The 13,287-nt window shown below is 55.1% G+C and overlaps 3 protein-coding genes and 2 non-coding genes across 5 annotated transcripts, besides 2 other annotated features; 2 read left to right on the forward strand and 3 right to left on the reverse strand.

The window, feature by feature from the left end:
• Positions 1-1,258: 1,258 nt before the first annotated feature.
• On the reverse strand, positions 1,259-3,879 carry CYME_CMQ339T. Its single transcript, XR_002461573.1, has one exon. It is a non-coding gene; the product is annotated as a hypothetical transcript (transcript).
• On the forward strand, positions 1,562-2,269 carry CYME_CMQ338C (similar to ATP-dependent RNA helicase deaD; the record flags this gene model as incomplete). Its single annotated transcript, XM_005538178.1, has 1 exon — positions 1,562-2,269. The coding sequence occupies one exon, from the start codon at positions 1,562-1,564 to the stop codon at positions 2,267-2,269; it is 708 nt and encodes a 235-aa protein (XP_005538235.1).
• Positions 2,989-5,323, reverse strand: CYME_CMQ341T. The gene has a single exon (XR_002461574.1). It is a non-coding gene; the product is annotated as a hypothetical transcript (transcript).
• Positions 3,444-4,186: a sequence feature (possible transcribed region).
• Positions 5,324-5,550: 227 nt separating the features above from the next.
• CYME_CMQ342C (similar to chloroplast inner membrane protein Tic110) lies at positions 5,551-9,207 on the forward strand (the record flags this gene model as incomplete). The annotated part of the gene is made up of 1 exon (XM_005538179.1): positions 5,551-9,207. One exon carries the CDS (start codon positions 5,551-5,553, stop codon positions 9,205-9,207), a length of 3,657 nt encoding a protein of 1,218 aa, XP_005538236.1.
• A 257-nt stretch (positions 9,208-9,464) lies between these two features.
• Positions 9,465-11,270, reverse strand: CYME_CMQ343C (hypothetical protein; the record flags this gene model as incomplete). Its single annotated transcript, XM_005538180.1, has 1 exon — positions 9,465-11,270. The coding sequence occupies one exon, from the start codon at positions 11,268-11,270 to the stop codon at positions 9,465-9,467; it is 1,806 nt and encodes a 601-aa protein (XP_005538237.1).
• Positions 10,845-12,641: a sequence feature (possible transcribed region).
• Positions 12,642-13,287: the final 646 nt, after the last annotated feature.

The raw sequence follows: 13,287 nt of genomic DNA on the forward strand, positions 1-13,287 counted from the left end.
TTGTCAATTATGCAACGGTTATGGATCGTACTGGCTGTACAAACCACTCCTCGGCGAGACGACGACACATCGTGCATGCAAGTAATGGGCAGCATAACTTTGGGCGATCCGCTACCGCTTCTATGCTGCGGTGGTAACGAGCACGCTGAGAGTCGCCTTGTCCGTCCATCTAATCTCAGCGTAAAAGTTGCGGGACTTTTGGAGCACGACAACGCATGCTTTGCTCCCCGCAGCGAACGGTAACAGGAAACAGAGCTTCCGGTCTTCTGGTCCAGGAGCATCCCGAACGCCATCGTTGCGCAGCGTGCGGGCTCGCACACCCCCTGAAACATGTGCCGTATTTGGAGAGTATCTTGAGTGCACGATTGCTGTATGGAACCAGAGAGGAGTGCTCAGATCCCCTGCAGTTGCTTGTATGCTACATTAATTTCGCAGCGCACCCTACCTCAGGAACAAAGGTTGGATACGAATATCACCAAAACAGCGCTAGCTGCATACCATTCAGCCATTGTTCGCATGATGGGTCTCGCGGTGCTCCCAGGATATGTAGAGGGAACGCGATCCCACATCCGCAAAGACATTCAAAAGCTCTGCTGTCTCTGGTTGTCTCTTTGGCAGTGGCGGTTGCACCTTCGACGTCCCAGCAAGCACCAGAGGTGGCCTCGGTAGCCGCAGGTTTATTGGATTCATCCGACCTCGATTCTCAGCGCACGACTGCTCCGGAGTTTGTGTAACCTACTGGATACTGCGGGAGCGCAATTAGCTCCATCCTGGATACCACTTCATAGCCTGGGTGCATCCATGAGGTTGAATCTGTTTCGCTCCGTCGATCTCCCGACTAGTGAGCACCACGAGTGCGCCACGGCGCTCTGGCGCAGCCGCAACGCTTGTTCTACATCTCTACGTAGGCGGCTTCGAAGCCGTGTTTGGATGTTGGCTGTCTGGCAGTGTCGCGCACGGAACGGAACCTCAGTAGTCTTGTCGCTCATACGATATAAAAATTTCACAGGCACTCTCATCCGCTAGTTGGTAGCTGCATCCTTCAGTCTCTGTCAAGTTGGCGTCGACAAGTGGACGTTCGTGGAGCCGGCTGCTTTCCTCAGACCTGATCCAGGCGTTGCATGCGCTCCGTCTGAGCCGGCCGACCCAGGTACAGGCCACGGCTATACCTGCGGCGCTAGAAGGTAATCATGTAGTTCTAACTGCGCAGACAGGCTCTGGAAAGACCCTGGGATATGTTCTTCCGTTACTAGAGCTACTACGGCGAGACCGTGCTCGTGAGGCACGAACGACCAGCCCAGCGTCGCCGTCGCCTCAGGCACTGATCGTCGTTCCGACTCGCGAGTTGGCTGCTCAAGTCTGCCGTGTCTGGAGCGACTTTACGGAATGCACGGGTCTGACGTGCTCGCTGCTGACGCGACAAGCGTTTCAAACTTCGAATGAAGTTGCCGCATGGGTGTCGCCCGCTAGGGATACTGCTGGAAAGGGAGAACCGGCGCTCTGGACTCGCTTGCGCCATCTGCGCTACCTTGTTCTAGACGAGGCAGACAGCCTGTTTGCTATGCAGCAGCGCAACCAGCTTGCACCGCTTCCGTTGCATCGACTCCAAGGCGGACAGCTGTGGTGCGTTGCCGCCACGATGACTCGCGGCTCACTCGCCCAGGTCGAAGCGCTGGCCCGAGCGCTGACGCCATCCCGAAAACTCTTCATTGCTCGAGATAATGGGCTCCACGAACCGCCACGAATTGTGCGTATTCGTTTCGAACTAGTTCAGCATCCGCCGCAGAAGGTGACGCGTTTGCTCGAATGGCTGCAAGCCGACGCTCGTGGTCTACTCCGAGACGGCAAAAGTACCCTCGTGTTCTGTAATTCCATCCAGACCTGTCGTTTCGTGCAGCACACGCTTCGTGAGCAGGGCGTCCTTGCCCTCGCGTGCCACGGCGGGATGCCTACACGTATGCGAGACGCGGCAGTAGAGCAATTCGCCAACGGCACCGCTGATGTGCTGATTTGTTCGGATTTGATGGCACGGGGAATCGATTGGCCCTTTGTCGGGCGAGTGCTCAGCTTTGACGCACCAGCAACATACCATCATTTTCTGCACCGAGCAGGACGTCTACGTAGGGGCGGTGATTGCATCACGCTCATACGCAGAGCGCGCAGAGAGCAAGACCTCGCCATGATGATTGCGAAACGGTTTCCGGAGCGCACTCATTGGCAGGTAATGGAGCAGCAACCAAGCCTTGGGCGTGATCGGCTCCGGCCCTGAGCATCCGACGACTTGCTTTGACACATTCTCGCTTTTGGAAGAGGTGCCTGCTGTTGTGAAAGGGGTGTGTTTGGACGCTTTCTGGTCTTGCGGATACAGACGCGATTGTTCATGAGGGCTTCTGTGGTCGCAGGAACGTTTCAAGGAATTGTGTAGCTTCGATCCCGACGTATTGGTGCCTCGCTCGCCGAAAGCTAACTCGTCTTTTGCTGTGCATAAATCTGTTTCTCTGATGAAGCTTTGCGGTGTTGTACTGCGACCGCACTGAAGTGATGCGACTTGGAGGCACGTTGGCCGGTCCGTCGCAGAAAATTAGCGCAGCTTTTCCGGAAGTGTCATGAACACTCCGCATCTATGGCACGATGCAGCGAACCACCGGAATGTCACTGCTCTATCGATCGCTTCTGTTTCGATTGTTTCGCTCTGGAATTGGACATGAAAAGCGTGATGCGGCCAACCGAGGCGAATCGCATGCAGGACGCAGTCTCTCGACTTTGTCTGCAATCGTCGGCACCAGTATTTGTCAGGATGATGAACAGTGGAAGAACGACTCCGTTTTGTCGGGGTATGCAAGCCGTGTGCACGTTGAAAGATACTCGCAAGCCGGTGCGGTTGGAATCGCGGGGTGCACAATACCCATGTCAGCATAAAATGGAACAGGTCTACTTACCTAGCAGGAGCGTACACCCCAAAGTTTTCGTCTCATTCCATCGCCATGGACGTCGGCCTTTACGGGATGTTTCTGCGACTGTTTCCCTTCTCTCTCTCTCTGTATATTCTCTGGCTCGCCATACGCCGGTTTCCCCTGTTCCTCCAGCTGCGTTGTCAGCAGTCTCAGAATGCTGTCGCCGGTGTTCAAGTCCCGAATTCATCGCTTCCGGCTGTTTCAGACAGAATTCGCGCAAAGACAGTAGTTGCGTTCTACGCCTCGGTTGCCGTTTGCACGACTTGCTTCGTGTAGATCCTCGTTGCGCCCTTCACAGTACTGACACGTGACCATGGTCGGGTATGCCCGTACGTCCTGGGCACCTGCTTCCCCGAGTGCTGCCTGCCACATGCACTGGACGCTCACCTCAGGGGACGACCCCATTTCCGTGCCCAGTGCCGTACGCGATGAACACGGTCTTCCGCTAGGCGATACACTCGGCGAGCATGCTGACTGCTGTGCGCGCTCAAACACACACACACACACACACAGAGACACACATACAGACACAGACACATACTGACACACAGATACACAGACTCACACACGTCCACGCTGCTTCATTCGAGAGCGGATTTTTCTGGGACCCGATGTTGCTCATCGTGAGACAGGGACCGGAAGGAGCACTCACGCTGGAGAACAAGTCGCGAAATCTCGACCCGTCAACGCTGCATTCGTGTCCAGCGTCCGTCACCGCGCTGCACACACGAAGCAAGCACTGCGATGACTCAAGCCCGAGCTCGGGAAGATTCTGTACTTGAAAGCAAGCTCTCGTAGCGTACTCCACAAAGCGTACCACGCTGGTGCCGATTCCCGTTTCTTCGCTAGAGAGAGACAGCGCGGGATTCACCTCCTGAAGCACATCCATCCTCTTGTCGTGACTGGCTCAGTGAGCCTTCAGCATGAGCCCGTGAACGAAACCCAAGCGTCGGTGTCGACGGTGCCCGGTCGACAATCCAACAGTTCGAGTCGCTGCGCTCATGGCTGGCATAGGGAGAAAAAAAGATTCGAAAACTTGAAGAATCCGTAATGTAAGCATGTCGATCGTAAGGCAAGCGGGAGAACGGATGCTTGTTGATACGGGTCGGTCAAAGATACCGGTTACTTGTCGAACAACTGTTCAATAGCTTCGCGAATCGTCTTGATTCCATTTCCGTAAAAACCTTAAGCGGGAGAGCGTGGAAGAGGCCACGCCCAACTGACGACCCAGCATCCTAAAACTACGCATGAATCCACACACCTTGATTGCAGCACGTTGAATATCCATGCGATGCACGAAAAAAAACACGAGTCCGGAAAGATATCGAAAGACCTGAACAGAGCGACAAGTTCTGTTCGCCTTTTTCACCTGACACGAGTGCATGAGCATCGTTCTATCGCTGCAGCGGCCAAGACTGGCCCGTAAGAAAAGTTGAAAACCCGCATGCTGATGACCAGTTCGCAAACTGGGATACCCTCTCCCGCTTATGATGCTACCCAATCAAAAGATACCGTCTTGCGCTGTCATGGGTATGCGTCTTGTACAATAGCTACCAAACGCTCTTACGCTCACATGCTCGTGCGATGAATTTGGTCAAAAATAGCGTTTCAGGAAGCGCTTCCCCGATGACAACCGCACCAAGGCATCAGTTGGTGCTCGTGCACGGCTTCTGCACCCGCAATGCTGTGCTCAGGTAGGATTCGTGCATCGCACTCGAAATTTCCAGGTGCGCGATTGCCGAAGGTCAAAAACTCCATAAAAGATTTCACATTCTTCACACTCCCTTCATCGGTCCATGTATCCAAGCAAAGTGCTCCTTGAGGAGTCTCGCCTCAACCAAACTTGAATGGCGCTCTGTTTATCACCAACGTCGCATGCATGAATCGAAGCGAATGCCCCCGATTGCTCAGTTGGCTACAGTCTCCATGAAAAAGACCTCAAATCGCGCAAGTATCTCAGCATGCTCTGCGAGCAGCAAACGAATCGCCTCACATCAACCCTAAAATAAACGTGTCGAGGAATCGACGGCGGGGCGTTAAAGAGCGGCTAAACCCCACGTGCAAACATTCACTGGATACCACCCTGGATACGTTGTAGCTGACGCTGCATCCGATACTTGATGACCCTGCAATAACCGAGTTTTTTCGATCAACAGAATGTTTCGATGGACTTGAATACCCGATATGGCCGCGTACCTACCCGCCGCCACCACCAACACCACCAACACTACTAAGACCAACACTTTCACCATCACCGCCGTCAGCCCTTGGACGTTGGTGCGGTAACGATTTTCATGGGAAAACGGAGGCAGGTGGGCGTTATCTTCATCTTCTTCATCTTCTTCCTCCTCCTCCTCCTCCTCCTCATCATCATATTCATCATCATCATCGTCGGCGTCGGCGGCGGCGACGGCGGCGGCGGCGCGCATCCCAATCGTCGCCGTAAGGCTCATCGTCGTCGCCTCGCCTGGACACTCGAGATCGTCAGAAGCTGTGTTTCAGTTTCTGCCGAGCGAGAGTGGCAACTCTAGAGCTCGGAAGAGCCGTCAGTTACCCAACAGCAGCTTAGCGATCGATCATAATCCGCTCCGAAGGCATGCAGAGTCCTGCGGAAGCATTGTCGCAGCAGCATGCACAAGGTTGGCACTTCACGAGAGGACCTTTCGCCGTACTCGGCTTTGTCAACCTGTTTCCTGCGGGGGCTGGATCGAACTTTGCTACGAGAAACTTGCTACGGAAAGGTCGCTGCAGTAAACAGCAGCTGCGGGGAAAGCGCTGGTGCTGTGTGCGCGGCTTCCGAGTAGAGCGTCAGTCCCTGCAGGCTGCCGCCGAGGTGCCGACGCCTTACCGCTTCGCGCTGGGGCGAGCACCGGTCGAGCGAGCCAAGGCAGCGGGACCGATCTCGCAGCAGCATGCTCGATCAGAGGAAGAGTTGAACGAACTCGTAGCGAAGAGGTTCTTAGAACTGGTCCGCAGTGAGGGCACTGGGCCCGTTGGCGTTCCGGCTCAGCTGGTGAAGCCGGCTTGGCTCGAATGGAGCGACCGCATGGCCACCAGGCTGGCTGGTTTGGGGCAAGTCTGGCGCGTACTCTTCAGTGTGCTACTTGCAGCAACTATTGGGGCGGCTGCGGCCGGCGTAACGCCACCGGGACGTCGACGCGCTGCGGGTTTCGCCGCGGGTGCGCTTCCAACTGCAGCGCTTGCCGTGGTGATGCTCCGGCGGGGACGCTCGATTGGTGCACCGCGAGCGCTCGCAAGCGCTCTTGTCGAGAGCACGGTTGCTGTATCGACGAAGAACATGCCGAGTGCGAGCGATGATCAGCGTCGCCGTGCAGACGACAATGGCGGCGAAGACACGGAAAGCGACGACAATGGAGCGACGTCCTCAAACGCGCCACCGCGACTGGGGCTTGCCTCACACATCGATCCGGAGATGATTCAGCGTGTGGCAATACAATACGGGATGCAGCCGGACGCTCCATCGTGGAAGCTGGAGACGCTTGTTGGTCTCTATGAACGATACCTACTGGCTTTGGTGCAGACGAGCGGCACGCCGCGCGTCTCCGAAGTTCGCCAGTTGAAAGCACTGCGCTCCGCGTTTGGTCTGAGTCATGTCGATGTCGGTGACGCGCATCATCAAGTAGCGATGCGTTTTCGTAGAGAAAATTTCGTCTATATTGACGACTATATTCGCGCACAAGACGTCGACGATCGGAACTATGATGAGATCTTCCGGGAACGCGCACAAGATGTGAATCAGAAACTTTCCAAGCTACTCTTCCTATCTGCACGCGTGCTCGACGATCCAACTGAACCAGAGGAGGCTTACCGCTACGAAATGGCCCGCTTGCGCAACGTATTTGACTTGTCAGAATCAGAGTTTCAGGCGCGTGTTCGTGACATTGCCGTTCCTTTCTACCAGACCGCAGTGCGGAAGGCTGTATGGCTGCTTGAGCAAGGTCGGTCGATCACTTTAGAGAAATTGCGATCTGCTCGGGAAATGCTGGATGTTGACGATGGCACCGCTAGTCGTCTGCATCTGGAGGCGTATGGAGCGCTCGTGCAGCGCCTCCTGCAAGCACATTCGAACGAGAAAGTCCCACGTCTATCCGCAAAAGACATGAGCGTGCTCCAGGAGGCAAGGAGGCTTTTGGATATCGATGCAGGCGATGCAGATGCGCTGCTCCGCGATGCCGCAGAGCCGCTCTATCAGCAAGAGGTGGAGCGCGTCGTTGAGTCTGCAGATCTTCGCATTCCTACGGCACATGGGCGCCTAGCGGTGCGTCGGGAAGAGCTGGGGCTCAGCGTAGAGCTCGCACGCACAGCGGCAGAGAAGTGGATTCGCGGGCGTGTTACCGCTATCCTGAAGGATGCCACACGAGCGCTCCGCGTTCAGAACCTTACCATGACGATTGAAGAACTGAATCGCCTGCTGGGGCTTATCCGCAGAAGCTTGAGCATCATTCATGGCGTCGTCTGGGAAGAGGTCGTTCCGAATTCGGCCGAGCAACGCACCGTGAACGCGTCACTGGAGCGTATCATGAGTGTGCTCCTTGATGAGCTCGCGGACCTAGAGCGCCAGCAGCTCTATCGAGTGTACCTGGCAAAATGTCTTGAGGACCGCATGATTGACGCACAAGAAGGACGCAACCTCGATGATCTTCGCGCCGTTCTGCGTATTTCTGAAAACGAAGCTGCCCAAGCGTACAACCGTGCTGCTGGTCCCGTCTACCGGGAAGCTGTGCTCGAGGTCATGGCAAATCGAAGCGAGTTTACGGACGCGGATATCCAGAGCCTGAACCAAATAGCAGGCGACCTGCATATACCGGCCAAGGTTGCCCACGATATTCGTATGGAGCTGTATCGAGAGCGTCTTGAAGCGAGCACCCGCGATAATCGGGTACCATCGGAGGAAGAGTCCAGTCAGCTGGCGCGTTTGCGAGAGCTGCTCCAGTTGGATTCGGAGGCGCTCGCGGCACTGCACGCCAGCGTCTGCGCAGGCACCTATGCGCAGTCAGTCGACGAGTGCATGGGCTCGAACGGCATCATCCCGGAGCCGTATCGCGCCGGGCTGGAGCGTCTGCGACAACGGCTCTGCCTTGATGAACGACGTGCCCGAGAGCTCTTCCTGCAGGTAGCTCGTCGACGAATGGCGGGCTATGTACAGCGCGCGATCAAGCTCCTCCAGAAGAAACAGTCGTTTCGGGGTCAGGATGAAGAGCGCGATGTCGGTGACGATCCCTTCGTGCGACGAGCGGGCGCTTTTCTGGGCATCGAGGCGGGTACCATCACCATTGAGCTGAGTAACTTGATCGATTTCTACATCCGCAATGGAATCCTAGAGATGGAGAATGAACAGGCTGTGTACCCGGTGAACCTCCGGGGTGTCTTCGATCTGAACATTCTTCAGGAGATGTATCGACAATACCTCATCCAGTCCTTCGCAGCGAAAAGTCGCACAGAAAAGGAGCGCCTCTTTAACAACCTCGCACATTTGGGGAACATCCTGGGCCTTACTTCAGCCGAGGTCAATGCCATTCATTCGAATATCGGCTCCGTAATCTACAAAACCTATGCATCACAGGCGCTGACGAATAATCGGCTCGAGGAGAAGGATATCGAGTTTCTGCGGAATATTCAAAACATGCTCAGCATGGACGAGGCAACGTGCAGGACGCTGCTCCAAGAGACAAAGGAGGCGCGCGCAGGCTTCCTCTTTGACAAGATCTTCTCTCGCACATTTGGGATGGCGGAAGCGGTGGCAGAGTTTCGACGCGTGTGTCGCGAGCTTGACGTTGATCCTGTGCGGGACCTGAAACTCACCGAGGATCGTCGTGTTCGAGCTTTTCGGGCAGAGATAGAGCACGCCATTGAGAACGGACTCATTACGCCTGAGAACCAAAGTCTGCTGAAGGAGTCTCAAGAAGAACTGGGGATTTCAGCGGAAAAAGCTCGACAGGTTTTGCTCGACTGCATCCAGGATCGCTGCGAGGCGCTCATCGTGCAGGCGGCAGCGTCTCTGCGTCAACGTCGTCAAGAGGGCGCAGCGCGAGACTTGAGCCGAGCGCTGCGCTTTGGCAAGTTGCTTCCGTTCCAGGTGCAGACGCCCACGGTGACGGGTGCAGAGCGCCAAGAGCTCTACCTGGTGTACCAGGCGTATGCGCTGGGCACCGCCCGCTCTAATGCCGAGAACGATCAGGTGAAAGAGGATCTCGCGCTGCTGCGAGAGATGTTGGGAATCCAAGCCGCCTAAAGCGATCGCTCACCGTGAAGCCCCAAAAGTTCTAGGCTTCTCTGCTTCAAAGCGAATGATACCAGGTCGAAGACGTGACACCTCTTCATGTGATCACGTCCGATCGAGTACAAGCTGACGGTTGATGTTGGCATCGCACCAATTCGCGCAGAAAACTTGCGGGAGTCTTCTGTCGCAGGAAAAAACGATGCCAGGTCGGGCGTGTCGCGGGTTCCTCGCGCCAGCATTCCCGATTCTATGTTCGCGTCCAGACAAGTCTAGGTAGGCGCTTGTAGCTTACGAAGGGCAGATTCGCGTAGAAAACTTGCGGGTGCTTGCTGGAGCGCCGCTATGAGCACGAGGCGTTGCTCCGCAACCACCGCAGGATAGCGATTGAGGAGCAGGTGCACCAGTTTGGCAAAACGCAAACCCGCACGTTGCAGCGTCGGCGCATTAGCATGTGCTTCGAGGGCTTGTGCCAGCCGAGCACCAACGTTCGAGTCCAGCACCGCCGGTTGCAGTCGCTTCAACGAGCACTCGAGGACCTGAAGGGTGTGCTCGGTCCAGGGTTCACATAGTTGCCGTTCCAGCAATTCGTGGAGCATCTCGCGCCGAAACGCCGGCTCCCAGTCCCCCTCGAGGATCTGAACACAGAGCTCGGCCTGTGGGGCACCCAGCGGTTGCAAGCACGCCACGCTTGGACCCTGGCATGTAGCCGAGCAGGTCAGCAATGGATATAAAAGTTGCTCCAAGAGGATGCGCGGGCACTGACGCTGCAAGGAGCGAACGACGCCAAGCACTGAACGAGGTGCCGGTTGTTTGAGCTGCCGCACCAGCCGAAGCAGAAACGTCCGTGTCCCGCTTTCTATGCAACATACGCTTACCCTTTCGGGAAGTTTCAACATCGTCTCTAGACAATAAAGCAAATCGACAGACGAGGCACTCTGGGCATCCAGAATTTCCCAGTCGGCTGCAGTACGAAGTCGATCAATGGCTAATGGCGGTGATGGTTCCTTCGAGCCGAGATCATCCTCGCGGAGCTTTCTGAGCCATTCGAGCACCTGCTGAGCGTCTTCGCCCCGCATATTCGGTGAACATGGGGCACGAAGCGCGCCTTGGTCTGCCACGACATGCGGCGATCCAGGGGAAACGTCTTCGCCCTCATTGGATGTTCTTGACGCAGGCGGTGGCGCGTGGGCTTCGGTCGACAGCGGCACTGCCTCCGCTACTTTGATGCGCTTGCCTTGATGCATCTCTGAATCAGGCGGTTCACCGAAGCGCGTCCAGCATTGCTCCCAGAGTATCTTCATGTATGGGTCGTCTGCGAAAGCTTCGCCCATGCGATCGTGGAGACAGGATTGACAAGCTGCACATCGACCAGCTATCCAGCGCGGCATCGTCAGCGGCAGCGGTAAAGGTGCCGGTGAAAGTGCCCGCAAACGGCCCTGTCGAGGCATGCCCAGGTCATTGCGGGTCAACGCAGTCCTCGAATGGATATCGGAGAGGATCGTCGTATCATCGCCCGAGGTCTCGTTCGCGGAACCTGACCGCTTCAGCAGTGTGTCGACGGTATCGTGATAAGCTGGGTTCTCGGCAACTGGCACCCCAGCCGGTTGCTCGAGTACGAACGCTGCATTCGCTACCGCGTGCTGCGGTCTATGTGTACTAGACTGCGAGGTTCTGAGCACGTTTTCGTCGGTCCACGCACCTAACTGGCCCGACTGCAGCGGTTTTGTAGGTTTGTCTGTGCACAGTTCCCCAGGTGTCCTGCGCTGCACTTTAACGCCCGTCTGCAGCACCGCGTCCACTCGATCTAATATATAATCTTTCAGCAGAAAGTGCACTTTATCTTGACGGAAGCACTGTGGATACCGCAGTAAAATCAGAAAAGCGTGCCTTTGGACACGAGCAGGTAAAGCGCTCAGACGCACTCGTTGTGCTGTGTCTGAAGGGACTGCTGCGAGCCAACGGAACAGCGCTTCAGCGGCTGCTGGGTTCGTCTGCAGTGTTCTGTCTACGAGAGGCCAAAGAAGCCAAGGCCCCTGGAGTAGCCGGTGCCAGTCGGGGCCGTGCTTTTGCTGCATCAGCTGCGGCTATCAGCCGCAAGAGGCTGGTGCGTCTGTCTGAAGCGCTTTGTCTGCGAGGCGACAAAGCAGCAACCGCTTCTGGAGTAGCCGGTGCTAGTCCGAGTCAGGTGCTCTAAGTATGCGCCACGGATACTGACTGCTAGGTACTGTCGAGTCGAAGACAGGTCACATTCGGGGTTCCAGATGCCTTATGGACCATAACGCGTCAGTCTGCACAGCTCTGAATGACGGTATCGTGTTTCTCAAAACCAAGGAGCAAATGCAGCGATCCACAAAGATGCGGCATTGGTAGACTCATGGAAGTGCTCGCGCACAAGCAGCTGAGACGAGTGCCTCCAAGTCCCGAAGACATTTTATTCGAATCCCCTGGTTCCAAAAACAACCTACGTTGCCCTGGGCGCTGGGTCTTTTGTCCGGAGGTATTGGTGTCTAAATCGGCTCGGTCTGTCTGGGAACTTGCAAGAACGTAGTGGACGGAGCTGTCCAGACAATGCTTATGATCCCGAATTTTTTGGGATCCAGTCTCTCGTGGTACATTGCGCATTCATGAGTATCGACATATAGTCTGTGGAGTGTGGAAACTGGCGTCTGCAATGGAAGGCTGGTCGTTTTTCTGGGCACTGATAACCATCCCACACATGAGCATCCTTGTAGATTCATCTCGAGCCTTTATCATGAACAACTACGAGGTCGGCTTTTAGAGAGCGGAAGACGTCTTGCCGTACGGCTCGCTTCGCATCATTCGGTGTCGTTACACTGCCTGTGGAATACCCAGAGCAGTGATTTCGGGAATGCCCGCACCAGCATACCATTCATTTCTGTAATTTTCTTGGTGAAGATATTGAACGGTAGGAAATTGTCCTGTGGATTGGAGGGAGGGGCGGCGAGACCCTACGTTGTCAGTGCTCGCCTGCGAAAAAAACGAGCTACCTTCCACGAGTCAGTTATTCTGCTGTTAGCAGTTGAATGGACCACCTACTTCCTAGTTCCTACAACGAACGTCGTGTACTCGAAAAGCGACTTAACTAACCGGATCTAAGCATTTGCATACTAGTGAAACCAATGCCATTCAACACGTCTTGCCGAAAATATGACTAAAGAAGCCACAGGACACCGCGTCTCGGTACCGTTCGTGCGAATATTGATAAGAGGACACAAGTGGAAAAAACGGAAAATGCACGTTTCCGTCAGAGACCGTTGCGCAAGGAAACACACATGATCGAAGAGGCTCTGAAATGCGAACGTTCAAGACAGGAAAGACGAATGGAGTCCCATTACATAAGATTTTCTTCGAAGGCAATGATGGACCTGTAGATGGATACTCATAGAGGGACAGATTGCTGTTCGTAAAGAGGCGACTAGCGAGAATGCTCACGAAATCAACTGTGGCAGCGTTTGAATCCCGTTGTCTCCAATAAATTGCTGAACGCACAAGATCGTTCAAAACCTCATTTGCCGTCGAAGAATGCTTCGACGGCTTCTCCTTTCCGAATTTTTCCGTCCTGTTGGTAAGCAAAATAGGTTTGTGTCAGTCAAATGCTATCGTGGGGTACCCAATTGTGATTTGCGTTGGGCTGCGCTTTGCACCAGGCCATTCGCCCGGATTCAGTCGAGTCGAAGTCGTCGTCTCGGATACAAAACATCACTTCCATGCTGATTTATCAATAGATGAGTCGTTCGCATCCCTGAAATCAAAATATGCGGGACGCCATGAAAGATCGCATAACCTTTTAGTCGAGGGCGTCTCGCCAGCCTTCGCCAGCCCTGACGCACCTCGTCAAGAAACCATTCGTAATGGTTCCCGACGCAAGGCGGCCATTTTCCCACATTCCTCAGAGTATGGTCGATGAAATCCCTCGTACGACAAGAGCATAGATATTCGGGGCCATTTTCCCACATTCCCCAGAGTATGGTCGATGAAATCCCTCGTACGACAAGAGCATAGACATTCGGGGCCATTTTCCCACATTCCTCAGAGTATGGCCGATGATACCCCTCGTATGACAAGAGCATA

Source organism: Cyanidioschyzon merolae, chromosome 17, assembly GCF_000091205.1.
Source record: "Cyanidioschyzon merolae strain 10D DNA, chromosome 17, complete genome".
NCBI classification, from domain to species: domain Eukaryota; phylum Rhodophyta; class Bangiophyceae; order Cyanidiales; family Cyanidiaceae; genus Cyanidioschyzon; species Cyanidioschyzon merolae.